The sequence below is a fragment of the Parus major genome, chromosome 1A (assembly GCF_001522545.3).
Source record: "Parus major isolate Abel chromosome 1A, Parus_major1.1, whole genome shotgun sequence".
NCBI classification, from domain to species: domain Eukaryota; kingdom Metazoa; phylum Chordata; class Aves; order Passeriformes; family Paridae; genus Parus; species Parus major.
This window is the reverse complement of record NC_031773.1, coordinates 69,817,013-69,831,814: the sequence shown is the minus strand read 5'-3', so window position 1 is coordinate 69,831,814 and position 14,802 is coordinate 69,817,013. Positions and strand designations below refer to the sequence as shown.

At 43.9% G+C, this 14,802-nt stretch overlaps 1 protein-coding gene across 1 annotated transcript in view; it reads left to right on the top strand.

Annotated features, from left to right (window-relative positions):
* The first annotated feature begins 10,284 nt into the window (after positions 1-10,284).
* Positions 10,285-14,802, top strand: part of IQSEC3 (IQ motif and Sec7 domain ArfGEF 3) — a 91,401-nt gene continuing 86,883 nt past the window's right edge. The window contains exon 1 of the mRNA XM_015627534.2: positions 10,285-10,831. Coding sequence (XP_015483020.1) covers positions 10,314-10,831 — 518 coding nt within the window. The 5' untranslated portion in view covers positions 10,285-10,313. The remainder of the gene's footprint in view (positions 10,832-14,802) is intronic.

The window sequence follows — 14,802 nt, the reverse complement described above, 5'->3', positions numbered from 1 at the left end:
GATTGAGAAATCACAGAGATGGCCAGGACAGGCCAGTCCAACAGCATTAGGAGCAAAAATCTGCCTTGTGAGGAAGAGTCAAAATGCTCAGGACTGTCACAGAACAACTGCTGCAGGGGATAAAGGATATCTGAGAGGATCCATTCATATAAACATAAGGAAGAGAAAGATTTTTGAGTGTACCTGAAGATAAGTATGTAGGACTTACCAGAAGGAAAACAAAAATAGAAACCAGCTACAAGAATATCCCTTAAAATTCAAATTGCTCTAGTAGTGGTGGCACTATATCCAGAGGACAGTTGGGGCAGCACCTACCTCTTATTATGCTGACTGAGATTTACAGCTGAGAGCTCCTGACTTTATTTTGGGCTTAATTCACAGAATCACAGAATGGCCTGTGTTGATAGGACCTCTGGACATCATGTAGCCCAATGTCCCTGCTAAAGCAGGTTGCACAGCATCACATCAAACTGGGTTTTGAATATCTCCAGAGGAGACTCCACAGCCTCTCTGGACATCCTGTTCCAGTGCTCCGTCACTCTCAAAGTAAATAAGTCTTTCCTCATATTCAGATCGAACTTCCTGTGTTTCTGTTTGTGCCCTGTGCCTCTTATCCCGTTGCTGTGCTCCTGAGGAGAGTCTGGCCCCATCCTCTTGGCTGTACCCCTGATAGTCACGAAAATGGTGGCACAACATTCTACCTTGTCTTTATCACTGCAGAGCAGTCCATCTGGACCAGCACTAGCAATGACGAGGTAGTTTTGTTCATTTTCTTCTTTGGAAAACCAACCAGGACAGGCAGACTATCACATTAAGAGTTTCTCCATTCCCCCTTTGAATATAGGCAGCAGGAGCTTGGCCTTGAGTACACACCATTACCTTCACAGAAGGGAAGGAAATACAAAAAAATTAATTCCAAGCCCAATATTGTTTCAGTCACATTTGGTATTTTATAGGCCTATTTTATAGGTTTTGTTCAGTTTGGTATAGTACTGTTTATGTCCTGAAATCTATGGTCTGAAGCACAGGAGTGTATGTTATGGAAGCATCCCCCCTGCTGCAGAATCTCAGCCTCTCCGTTTCCAGGAGCTCAGGACAACATGACGAGCTAGTGCCAGGTTTGCATTAAGAACAACTGATTTTATATAGGTCCTCCTGAAAATTAATTTTGGTCTTTTTAAACTGACCAGCTTCGTTCCACAAGCACCAGAATTAAAGAATAAATACTCTATCACATTTACTTTCATTATATCAACACTCATCCCTCATCAAGAAAGTGTTATCTGCATCTGAAAGACTGGCAGAAGGAGGTAAGTGGAAGTTGCCAGCTGATGCTTCAGCTAGACAGACTTCTGTGCTTGGCTTGAACTCACTGATTTCAAAATGAGGCCTCATGCACCTGCTTGCCTGCAGCAGCTTATAGGATTGGGGTCAGAACTGCAGCTACCAGGGAAGCCTCTCCCTCAACCCTGCCTCCAGTTTTTTCTTATCATTGTCATGCTTATATCATGTTTAGCAGCACTAATGCAGCCTGATCTCTCTAAACTATGTCACACTAGTGGAAGAAAAAAAGCAGTGACTGTCTGCCCTCTCCTTCTCTGTACTCTCCTTTTTATTTATTACTATTTTTATTTTTTTTTTTTTAAATTATGACTCTGTGAGAATGCCAGATTTATTTTGGCAGATATGGCTGCTAATTCATATCTACTATCACTGAGAGACATGATCTGAATTTGTGATGTCTCTCTATTTATAATACATTTGTTACCTTAATAAATACTTGTGATTTGTTTATCTGACACAGATGACATGTTTATTATTACAAATAAGCTTCTTGGTCATGATTCACATTGGTCTCTATTATTTTGGACTGTTTTCATTTATCTGTAGGCAGCTCATCCTGTTTTATATATCCTGTCACAGTTGCTTGTGTTTTGCCATTTTTGTGCTGATCTCTGCAAAAAAAGCCCCAAACATCACATATAGGAGTAAAACTCAATGAGAATGTGTCCAAAATCACCACTCTATGACATCCATCCAGCAGTAATTTCAATGTGAAACAGAGTACAAACCTGAACAGATGGGAAGCTTTTAAACAAATCATAACTGAAGTCATCAGCAAACAGCTCTGGCTCCTTTGGGATCCAGACCTATACACTCTTCAAGTCTTACCAAGTGGACTTCAACCCAGCTTTCAAGTTCTGAGTCTTCCTTTTCACTGTACTCAGCGTGTCTTTATTACAAATATTCAGCGATTCTCTTCAGCTTCCTGAGAGCACTTTAGGTACATTTCTGCCTCTTTTTGCAGATTCACTTTTCTTCCCCAACTTCCACACCAGTCTTGCCAGCAGACCAAACATCAGCCTTCCCCCTGTCTGAGTTGTGCCCAGCGAGGTGACTGGCAGCCTGTGCATCCTCAGTCCCTGCCTTCTGTCCCTTCCACCGGTCTCCCTGTGTGTCAGTGCTGCCCAATTCACATCAGTTTTTGTTCCCCACCATGCAGGCACTGTTCCTGCTTGTGACTCCTTCCAGGGACAGGACCCTCTGTCCTTTGCCATTTCTTTGCTTCCCAAGGTGAGCACTGCAGAGAGTGCTGCAGAGGGAATGAGTAACCAAACTCTTATCTCTGCAAGGGATGGAACGACAAAGCAGTGCTGCTGTGAGCTGTGGGGATTGTTTTATTTTTTTGGTCTTTTAAAAATGACTGTAGTGTTGTTTCAGAAGATACTTCTGCTCACTATCTGAAAAGATCTGCTAGGCTGCTCTTACTTGAGAGGTGTACAAATAAGGTAGCCAGAAAATCAGTGGGGAATTTCTCTCTGGCTAAGGTAAATATTGCAATTTTCAGCTGTTTGCCTTGTCACCAGATTGCCTTCAACCATTGCCAAAATTCCATCAGTTGTGAAGAAATTTACAAGACTGAATGGCTTGCACCCAGATCTTGACCTTAGGTTAAGCTAATTCATACAACACGAAAGCTAGACCTGGGATCTGCCACCATTTGGCTTTTCTCCAGCTCTTTACGGGTCTCTCAGGACAGAGCTGCCTTTTGTGTCCTTTGCATGAGGCACAGGTTCTACCCTGTGGAGCCAGTCAGGCAGCTGTGTGGATGGGGGGTGGATGTCTGAAACAATTCCCTTGTGTTCCTCAAAGAAAAGTCAGGAGGAAGATCCTTCAGTTTTGAGTTTTGTCTCTTCATATGCTCCTTGAAATTCTTTCAGACACCAAAATAGAACACAGAAGTATTTATCACAATATATACAGTCTGAGCAGAAGGGATCCTGTCTACAAGCAGATTTGAAGACAAAAGTTGACCTGAGCAAAAGCCTGACCATAAATAATGAGCAATAAGAGATAGGAGCACATCTCAGCAGTGACCTCTTCAGCAAACATCGAGCTGTCTCTAGTTAGACCATGCTGCATATCAGGAAGTCTGAAAGATTACCTCAAAAGCAAAAAACCCCAAAAGACTCAAGTTTTAGAAAATTACATAATTTAAAGAGATCAGTCCATTTATCTTGCTAAAAGTAATATCATCAGGTGATTTGATCAGTCACTTTCAAACAGAGGTAAACTTTAGGACTAAGGAGTTCTTTATCCTGGAAGAGAACGGCATAATTACTCATGTCTGGAAAATGAAAAGGATAACTTCATGCAAGAAAAATATTCCAGTTTATCAGCCATGACTGAGATTAACCACAGTGACAAAATATCATAGAATGAGACAAATTCTCTACCTTGTACTTTCTTCCCAGTGGTACCAGAAGCATTTCTGGAGACACATTTTTCTTAAACTCATGTTCCAAGCTGCACAAGATTACACAGTATGTAACACATCAGGCCAGATGTTTTATTGATTTGTCCTAGCCTTCACTTCCCTGAGAAGTCAGCATCTGCTTACCACTGTTATGAAACCTGAGCAGAGACCAAACAAGCCACGCTGTCAAGGTGAAACAGGACTGCACTGAGTCTGTCAGCAAACAGAAAAGGCTCTCTGCTCCAGATGAGGACTGAGTAAAGACAGGAAGAGTCCTCTGGTATCTTCATCTTTAGTCCTGCAGCGAAAGCCTGGTGTTACAGTCTGCAATCTTACCTTCTTTAAGCTGAATTCTGCAACAAGGTCAACTTCCTTGTTTTGAAGCTGTTGAATTGTTAATTCAAACTGAGAGCACAAAATCAGAAGCAAAGGGAAAATGTCTTCTATATACTGAACATAAAGAGTTGAAATGTGCTAAGGACAAATGCTGCTTCTTCTGTCGATTTTTTTTCTCTTCAGTGGAACACAGCTAAGCTGACATAAATATTTTAAACAGCTGCTCGTCAGAAAAATGCTGTATTGTAGCCTGAACTGAAATGCATCCTGTTCATGAATGTTTTTTGTTTTCTTGACAGTATTTGATTTCTGCCATTGCAGAAAAGAATTCTGGTTGGAGTATGAGTTTACACTTAACATTCCATTTCTTTTTATTGTTTATCTTTTTTTTTTTTTTTTCTGTGTATCTTATGCAAGGTCAGATCACATGAACTTGTCCCCTCGGAAAATCTCCACGTAATTTGGTAGGGCCAGTCAGATAATATTGGGAGAATCAAGCTCATATTCAGTTTTTGTGGTTTTTTTCATTTTACTGCAGTATTTACAAAAGACTGAACAACTGTCTGCTCAAACAAAAACCTAACTGACTCTGAAGAAAATGTCTCTGTGTAGCTTTTGCTCTCTAGAATTAATCAATTAAGTGGTCAAAGCTTAATTTCACGAAAAAGGCAGGAGATAATGTAACATTTAGCAACATGAAAAGGAGAAGTGCAGTCAGAAGAGAGACCTTGATTCCTTTTAATTTGCAGTAAATAACAGAAGGCTGCAGTAGCACAGTTCAAATACAGTCAAGATTTTAAAATGTGTCAAAACCACACATCTCAAATAAAGGCTATAATTCAGATTTTGTACCTTCTCCTGATGAGCAGCTCTTTTAAATATTTATATGGCAGTTTAGCTGTACTCAACTGAAGAGGGAAAAAAACCCAACCAAAACTGAAAGAAACTGAAGTATTTATCCTTACTGCATCTCAGCTCTTTATGTTTGATTTATAAAGTGAGATGTTTCCCACTGCTCCTGGTTTTATGATATCAATATGAATTAACTGCTGCAACACAAGAGAGACAGAGAGATCTCACCTTGTTGCAGATATCAGGACTGCAGACCACAACACCTGGCTTTTAGGTGCTGGACTAGAGGGTGCCAGAGAACTATTCCCACCTTGACTCAGTGTTCACTTGAAGCAGAGGAAACACTGCTGTTGATTCCAAAGTTTCCTAATTCCAGTCACTGAGCATTGTCCTGTGTGACTGTGGGCAACACACTTCTCTTGTGTTAGCTTCATTTTATCCATCTGTTTAACAGGTGTAAGCAGATTGTGCCTTGGCTTGGACTTGGGATGGTGAAACTTCTTCCCATTGATCTGAATAGTTTTGGATGCAGCCTCAAGTGAAAGAAGCCTGAGTGAAAGAAGCATTCAGTAGATGCACTTTTTTTTCATTGTCCATAAATTATACATGAGAACATTATGATTGTCTTGATTCTGTCCTCTATTTTGAAATTATTAATCTAATTCCTGCAGATTTTTTTTGGTTTGCAAGCTGTTTGCAAGCACTTCTGAGAACCTCTACTTGAGCAGCTGCTAACTTCCAGGTGAGACTGAAAATGCCCCTGTCTTCCCCCAGAAATTGGAAAGAAAGATGCAAATACAGGACCATGATTCTTGCATCTCTTACCTTCCATGTTTCACTCTAGTTCTGTGGGGTTTTATATGGTTTGTGTTATGTTTCCTTGTGTGTTCTTCTTAAGAACTTAGATCTGATGGGAAATATCAGCTGTGGGGATTTCACTTGCCTTTCTGACTGGAAGAAGGGGAGAAAATGTTAGCTTAATTAAGGTGAGTTGGCCAACATTAAATGTGCCTTCCCTTAGGTACCAAGGAGTTGATCTTAAACACCAATAATCTTCATTGCATTCTGTATCCTTGTACACACCTTCCTAAATTCTCTTTCTCTTCAAACAAAGACAATAGAAATGCAGGTCTTATAGAAGTATAAAAACCCTTATCATAACCTTAAAAGTAAGTTGTTACCTTGCAAGGCTGAGGCATGGAAGGTGGAGGAAATTGGGATCAGATGCAAGAAATGAGGAAAAGACTGCCTGGGTTTGCTGTGATGACCTCCTGTCCATGATGAGATAGAGTGTGACTGAGAAGGGAATGCCCAAACAGAATTTCAATTGGAAAAACGCAGGAAGTCCCTACCTGTCAAAAAGGCTGGAGTGATTCGTTTGCATCAAGTTTCAGTGAGGTGTTGAAAATTAAAGCAAGATTAAGACCTCTCAGAAAATGTTACAAGAACATTCTGCAGTGGAAGTTTTTCTGCAGTTGAAACACTTAAAGGTGTTACTACCTTCCCTATCATGTATGCTTATTAGCATACCTTTATTTATGGATTAATTTTACTCTGAGTTAAACAGCTAAAGAAATATAAAATTAAATCATGTAGTATTAGACCTTTCCATTAAATCCTGGGGCTTGACTCATTTGCATTTTGTTGTGGCTTTATAATGCATGCTTATTTTAATTACTACTGCTGCACTTTATTTGTAATTGTCTGTGCAATGCCCAAGCACCTTGCTAAGTGGATAAGGAAAGCACTTTATTCCATAAGAACATAATTAATCCATTATTATTCATTATTATTTTTTCTGGAATGGACTGAAAATAATCAGTACTTTGAAAAAATACAATACCAACAAATTATCTATGGCAAAAATAATTTTAGCAGAATTCAGGCTTTCCTTATCTGCGCCATTGTTTCCTTCCAGACAATATCTCTGCTAAAGAGAGAAGCAGCAGCATTTAATGACCTGAAGTTTGGGATAAATGCCAAAGATACTTGAAATCAGAGATGTGTTGTGTTGTGTGTGTGTGTGTGGTGTCATCATGTGTTCCCCCCTCCTCGTCCCTCCTGCTGCATCCTCTCTCCCCAGCTTCCTGCATGGCCTTGGACAAATCATTTAACCACTCTGTCTGCATTTCTCTTTTTCTGATGGCTACAGTCTTACCATTCACCTTCTACAGAACAGTCCTTAAGCAGTGTGCAGAGCTTTGCAAATGATGTGTGCTAAGTACTGTGGCAGCATAACCAAAGGGCCACAACGATGGCTGGATAAAAGAGGAGGCGTTTTCCAGCCATGCAGGATCTTGCTCACAGAGAGAAAGAAGACATTCAGTTTTTGGTGATGTGCTTGCAGATTCCTCCTGCAATTCACCTTTTCTGAATTTTCTTATTACAGAAGATTATGCAACTCTATTAACTCTTGAAGTTTTGTAATGACATTCTTGCATAGTCCCTCATGTTAGGCAGAAAAGTGTTTCCTTTGGCACACGCTCTCTTTAGAAACCTGGAAGATCAGGGCTGCTTGTGGCCTTTTTGTCCACCAGTCACCACACCTGCACAGTAAACAGGTTTGTTCCTTATTCTTCAACTAATCTGCTTGGTTTTAGCTTATCAATACATGGCCATAGGACTCTTTTTCATTTATGACAAAGGTTTATTAGTACAAATTAAGCTAATGAGGCTGGTCAAGCAAATTAAAAGTGCAGAAACAGTGAATGAATACATCAGGTTCACTCTGTGCAGTAGAAGTCACATCTTCTGATAGGCTCTGAAGCAGCATGACAAAAGACTTCCAAACTGTTTTGCCCTAGCCCCAGTGATCTAAATCAGGATTATTTTTCTTTTTAGTCAGTATTTCTTGAAGAATACATGCCACGACCTGGCTGACTTTACCTGGATAGGCCAGTGCGATGTCTCTGACCCTTATTTCTTCATCTCTTTTATCCAGCTGAGCTTCAAAGGAACACTATGTCCAATGCAAAACCAGAACTCTGCACTGGGCTTAAGATTTAAAACAGCCACCTCTGTTCTGCCAAACAAGCAATCTGTGCCTGAAGTCTCTCCTAACAGTGCTGTTTGCATGTGTGTGTGTACATACATATATAAGTGCACACACAGCCACCCGTTTGTATCCCAGAATTTACTAATGCCTAAAGCGTGTTCTTTCCACTGCTGTCCCTGGACTCTGTTCCTGTGAGGCCAGGCTGAAATACTGCTGTTCATTCGTGCCTTTGAAAGCAGACAGAATGCCAGCACAATTTCTCTTGTGATCACTTCCACTCCTCCCCAGATACAGCTTAGGTGTTTTCACCTCCTGTCTTCCTGCATGTGCCTTTTTTCACATTCCCCTATAACCATCCCTCCCCTTGCTAAATAATGCCTATTTCTGCTCAGTCAGTCTCCTGCCATAAAACATTAATGGCACACCAGGCAAAGAGATGGAGGAAAGTTTCCTGTACAGTTTTCCAATAAAATCATAAGTGTGTCTGATTTCAGTGTTCATACTCCTTAGAGATCACTTTGGGGTCTTCCCCCAACACACAGGAGACACGTGGCAACATTTCCTGATACCCCAAAGCCACCTCTAAGTGCTTGCAAGAGATCTGTGAATAGCAGTTCTGATTTAGAAAGAGTCTGAGAACAGTTTCTAATCCTGGTGACTCTGTTTTGCATCAGTTTACACTCCTAAGGCTATCTGTGAACAGAGGAGACTGGAAATACAACTTTCAGCTCATCTGAAACAGAGATTCTCTTTCACGTTTCTTCTTTCCTCACTTCGTGAAATCCTTGCTACAGTGTAGGTTTTGCTGATCTGAAAAGGCAAAATGAGTGTAGCTCTACACTCAAAATCACTTAAAACCAGTTGCTTTTCATTCTGTGGCCTTGCACTTTTTGTACAATGAGTCAAATCTACTGACATGCTTGTCTAAAACCTGACTGCTCATGATGCCTCCTGGATCTCTTGCACTCACGTTGATTGGATAGGATTTTACCCATTACAGAAATAACTTCATGGATCTACACAGAAGTTCCTGAAAGTAATTTTATTACCCTTTGCCTGGATATTTACTGATGAATGTAACAAAAAGCACACGGATGGTCTCTCAGACTCAAGGCTGTAAGTTTGCCAATACTTATGGCTGTGGATAAAGAAGGGAAAAAGAAGGTATTTCTTGAGAAATGAGGAAAATCTGAATGTAGTCTAACAGCAAAGGCCCTGCCTGTGAGCTCACACATCTACAGCACCTACACCCCCAGTAAAACTCCACAATAAGCCCTAGCTTTCTTCCGAAGAACTTAAAGAGCACCAAAATTTCCAAGCAAGTTTGTTTAATATCTATGTTCCTCAGAAACTGCTTCTGATATATTCAACCCTGCATCCAGGTTACATAAAGGACATTGAGGTTCTGGAGCAAGTCCAGAGAAGGGCAATGAAGCTGGTGAAGGGTCTGGAGCTGAAGTCATGTGAGGAGTGGCTCAGGAAGCTGGGGGTGCTCAGCCTGGAGAGGAGGCGGCTCAGGGGATACTTCATCACTCCCTACAGCTGCCTTATGGGGTGGGGATCAGGCTCTTCTCCCAGGCAACCAGCGACAGGGCAAGGGGAAATGACCTCAAGCTGCTCCAGGAGAGGTTTAGGCTGGATATTACAAAAAATACCTTCACTGCAAGAGTAGTTAAGCACTGGCACAGGCTGCTCAGGGAAGTGTGGAATTCCCAAATACAAGGAGACACGGCTCTTAGTGCTATGGTTTAGCGGGCATGCTGCTGTTCAGTCAAAGGTTGGACTTCATGATCTTGGAGAACGTTTCCAACCTCAATGATTCTATGTTTCTAACCAGGTAATCTAAAAACGGGGGCGTTATCAACGGCGGCCCAAACTAGATACGATTATTCAAGTCTCTTTGGAAAAAAAAACAAAAACGAAAGAAATCACCAAGCCACCCTGGATAACCAAAGTGCAGCAACACTCAGAAGCGCAAGGCAGGGACAGGGAAAGGACCGGGTCCCGGAGGGGTTGCGAAGGGCTCGGCAGAGGGCTTGTCCCGGCAGCGGCCGCTCCGCTCGGCAGCGGCAGCGGGGCGCGGCCGGGCGGGCAGCGCTGCCGAAGGGGCACCGGACGGACGGACGGACGGACGGGGCCGGACCCCGGGACACACGGGACCCCCGCGCGTGCGCGGCGCGGCCGGGGGCGGGTCCGCGCGGGGGCCCCTCCCGCCCGCTCCCGTTCCTGCCCCTCCGCGGGAACGCGCGGCCGGCGGCGGCGCGGCCGCGCGTGCCCGTGCCCGTGGAGCGGCGAGGCGCGTGCCCGCATCCCGCGCCGCTCTCGCCGGAGCGCCGGCGGGCGGGCGGCGGGGCCCGCGCCGGCGGCCGGGGCATGGAGAGCCTGCTGGAGAACCCGGTGCGCGCCGTGCTTTACCTGAAGGAGCTCACCGCCATCGTGCAGAACCAGCAGAGCCTCATCCACACCCAGCGCCAGCGCATCGACGAGCTGGAGCGGCGGCTGGACGAGCTGAGCACCGAGAACCGCAGCCTCCGCGGGCAGCAGCAGCAGCAGCAGCAGCCGGCGGCCCCCGCCGAGCCGCCGGCGGCCCCCGCCGAGCCGCCGGCGGCCCCCGCCGAGCCGCCCCAGGGCCCCCCGGCCGAGCAGCCCCCGCCGCCGCCGCCGCCGCCGCCGGGCCAGTCCGAGCCGCTCCAGCACCACCAACAGCTCCCGGCTCAGCCGCCGCCGCCCGCGGGCAGAGCGGCACCGGCGGGGCCCGGCGGCGGCGGGCGGGCTGCCGGCCACCAACACCCCGCCGAGAAGGACGGCAGGGACAAGGGCTGCTGCGCCGCGCTGCTCCAGCACAAGACCCCTCAGGCCATCGGCAAAGGCGTCCTGAGCCGGAGAGCGGAGTAAGTGCGAACGGGGAGAGGGGGCGGGCAGGGGTGGCGGCGCGGAGCGGGAGGATAGCGGGCTCTCTCCGGGCCCGCATCCAGCAGGGAACTGGGCTATACCCCCCTGCAGCCTCGCAAGGAGGGAGAGGCAGTGTGTGGGTGGGTGGGGAATCCCTCCCTCCGTGCGTTCTCGGGGAGAGCAGAGGCAGAGTGCAAAGAGGAGCCAGGATGCTGCTTCCGAGATGCATCAGCCTCCCGGTTCACCGGGCTCATTCCCGGGGACAAGTGTGTGTGGCGCGTTTGGAGCCGCTCGGGCAGCTCACCCGCGGTGCTCGGACACGGCATCGTGCCCTCATTGTCTGTCAGAAATAAATAAGTCCGTGATCGACGATGAGTGCGGTTTAGCCCAGGCACGGAGAAGCCTCGCAAAGCACAGAAGCGCTGTGGTCGCTTCTGCTTGCTTTAAGTTACTGGTATCTGTCAAAAAAACCCCCATCCCCCCTGGGGTGAGCTGGGGTTTTCCTGCCCTCACTGATGTAAGGGGTGCATTATATCGCACGGGATGTGTATAGGTTCACAGAGATACAGATGCTGTACTTACATTTGACGTTTAGGGTGCTTATTGCACTCGTGTGTGGGTTGTCTTTTTTTATTTATTTTTTTTTTTGGTGACTGGCAGAGTGGCTCCCGACTTATCCAGTTCTCCAAAAGGACAGTATTTTTTGCTGGTCTCTCATCTTTGGTGAAGAAAGCTTGACTACTAGTCTGAATACTGAAATGTATTGTGTGTGCATAAATACATAGTAAACAAGGATGAGCATTCCAGCACTATAGGTGGTGGAAAGGGCTACCATTGAAGAGCAACATTCTCTTGGATTATGGATTCAGTATATGCCATCAGTTCACCAGCTGGTAATTACAGCTGCAGTCAGTATTGTGATTTCCTTTGTTTAGGTACTTGGAAAGCAGGGGGACGTTTTCTGGTTGAAAACCAGAGTTAGTAAAGTTAGAAGGAGAAAGAGCATAGTTTCTGCTGTGGCTTCTTTTAGGTAAGAAAAAAAGTATTAGTAAGACTAAATCAAACGTCTTTCCTAGAATTGTCTCTATTGTCTTGGTTATAGTGATGTCAAAACAATTGAAGTGCACAACACACAAGTACATATGAAGCACACGAAATACACAAGCCCAAAACGTCTTCCTTGTCTCATTTTGACCATTTAAGTAAAGGGACCCTTCTCTCTCCTGTTTGTTTTGAATACACAAGCAGAACTACAACATGGAGCTGGGTTTTCCACTGGTGTAAGTACAGTTACACCACTTCATAATGGCTCAGCATATCTATCATGTGATTCTATGAAAATCAGTGGAGATATTGCCATTGAAACAAAGGCTATTAAAGGAAGAGGTACGGTCAAGGCATGCTCGAATCCCAAAAAGCATATGCTTGCTTCTGAAATACTGCACCGTAAGACTCAATTTTGCAATCACAACTTAGAGGAAGTGAGTGGGCTCCTTGGAGTATTAATGCAGGTAGTAAGCCTTTGCAGGATCTGGCTCTTATTCATCATGAAATAGCTGGAGTTTAAAAAAAGAAGTGGGGCCAGATCCTGAACTCATGCCAATTGGTGTAAATCCAGAATAGCATGGTTTGAATCCCTCAAGTCAAACCAGTAAGAAACCCAATAAAAATGCATAATCAACCTCATTGTTTCTTCAGGAGTGACTCCCTGCAGTGAAGGCTCTGTAAGAAACATCATCTCAGCAAGGGCTTTCCTTGCTTCTGCACAGAGTTTCTAACATACGTCATCACATAGACTGAAGAATCAATTTTTATGCATAAGCCTAAATACTTCCTCCTTATCTGAGCTCTTTTTGCAGCGGTGTTTGACTAGGGGAAGAATTGTAGGGCTTTTTTCTTAATGCCAAAATGCACAAAGAGAAGTGCATTAAGAACACAGCTGATTGCTGGTATATCATATGATGATCTTTCTATTTCAGATAGACAGATAGAAGGTTGGATGGAGCCTTTTTTGTGGAAAGTCAGGGCTGCTTCTGGGGATAACAGAGCAATCCCTGCAGCGTTCTTTGCTCAGGAAGATTAAAATAGACTGCTTCTGTTTCCTTCTATAGCTTAGGCAAACCAAAATCTTTGTATAGAAGAGGAAATGTGAGAGATGCCAAACAGTCTGCATTTCTCACTCCTGCAGGTTCTGTTTTTCCCCCCACTGGTTGTATATACTGAGTTTCATACTCTCTCGTCTCTGTTAGAGGAAAATCAGAGACAGCAAAATCTAACTTAAAGGCAACTTGGATGGAGGGTGATGAGTCTTTCACCACCTATTGACAGGATGCCCAGTATACCTTATGATTCAGCTCACCAACCTGTGAGTTATATTTTTGTTTTTGTGTTTTTTACATGTTATTACCTGTGCAGACCAGGTATCTGCTCTCTCTTCCTTCCTCCCTGCCATGTCCAAATATGTTTTGCCCTGTTATAAACTCTGAAATTCAACGTTATCTATTTTTTTTCTTAGCCAAGAGTAGAGGACTGACTGCTCATTACAGAAAATGGCCACTCTAAATAGAGCAAAAAGGATATTTTAGCATGTTGGGATGCAGTGGCTAAAAGCAGGGGTTAAGGCAGCAAGCAGGCAGTGCCCCACTGTCTCTACTCAGTAATGGAATTTCCTCTGCCCTCACAAAACAGGAGGTTCTGGCAGTGTGTTTAAACGTGGACTTGAGCTGGTCCCTCTCACCTCAGACACAGCCTGGGGATTTTGCTAATTTTGAGTCAGGTTTGAGTTTTTTTTTTGCAGCCTAGCTTACCTCAGGCTCTTGATAGAAGTGAAGACCTGAGGTTTTGGACACATGGGACTACTCATGTTAGCTGGGACTGTCTTCTGCAAGCATCTCTCTTACATTAAAGAAAACTTCAGTCTTATTTTTGTTTGTTTTTAGAAACTGACAAATGTTCTCTCTTTGAAGCCTTTAAAAAAAAAAAAAAAAAGAAAAACCCAAACAAAACGTACATTTTGAAAGGGAACAAAACCAAGCCTATCTCTGGAAATGGAAGGATTTCTGACCTATGCAGAGGCCCCAAATTGTCACCGCATGTCTTTGTGTGGGAAAGGTGACACTCAGCTTACCTATGAAGAGAGAGGAGGAAAAGGAGAAAGATTTTTGCAGAGATTTTCAGCAAGAATTAGGCTGATTATTATTCTATGGCATCTGTCTCTTTCTACCTTAGGAGGCTATTGCATAAGCACCTCACAGCTTTAAAAACAAAAAAATAAGGTCATTCGTCATGGAATGTTTTGCTTGAAAATACAGGTTGCCAAATTAGCATAGCTCAGATCACCCTTATGAGACAGCCTCTTGTCTTAAGGGACCATCCCAAAGTGTCAGCAAATCCTGGATAAATTTTCCATCCCTTCTTTATCAGAATACAACCTTCTTTGCCAATCCCCAGTACCCTTCACTGAGTATCAGGGAAATGCCACAGGGTTGAATTTAGCAGATTAAGTCTAAATGACCCAGATCCTGCTGGTTTTTATCAGAGAAACTCTCAGTAGGAGCTGGATATGGAAGGACTTCCAATTCTGAGTCCAGGCATTAGTGGGAAAACTCACTCCGATAAATACAATTAGAATAATAGCTAATAATCCGTTATAGTTCCTTCAATCAAAAGACACGGCTGCAATTGACAAACACTCTGTATTAAAGTGGCATTAAAGTTTTCTTTTAACCATGTCATCAACAGTGAAAAGAAGACATAGAAACAGCATTTGTCTAGCGTGACATAATGGACCTAAGTATTGTCTTTGAATTATTAGCCTGTGTTTGCTCTACAAGATAACTCCTCATGCAAAACAAGCTCCACGAACTCTTAGAAGAATTTTTCTAAAATCACATTTTCCCAGATGTCTTAAAGCTCATTTTGGATTTTCATTGGACTGAAATCTATATTATTTTATTTTGTACTGGTTTGG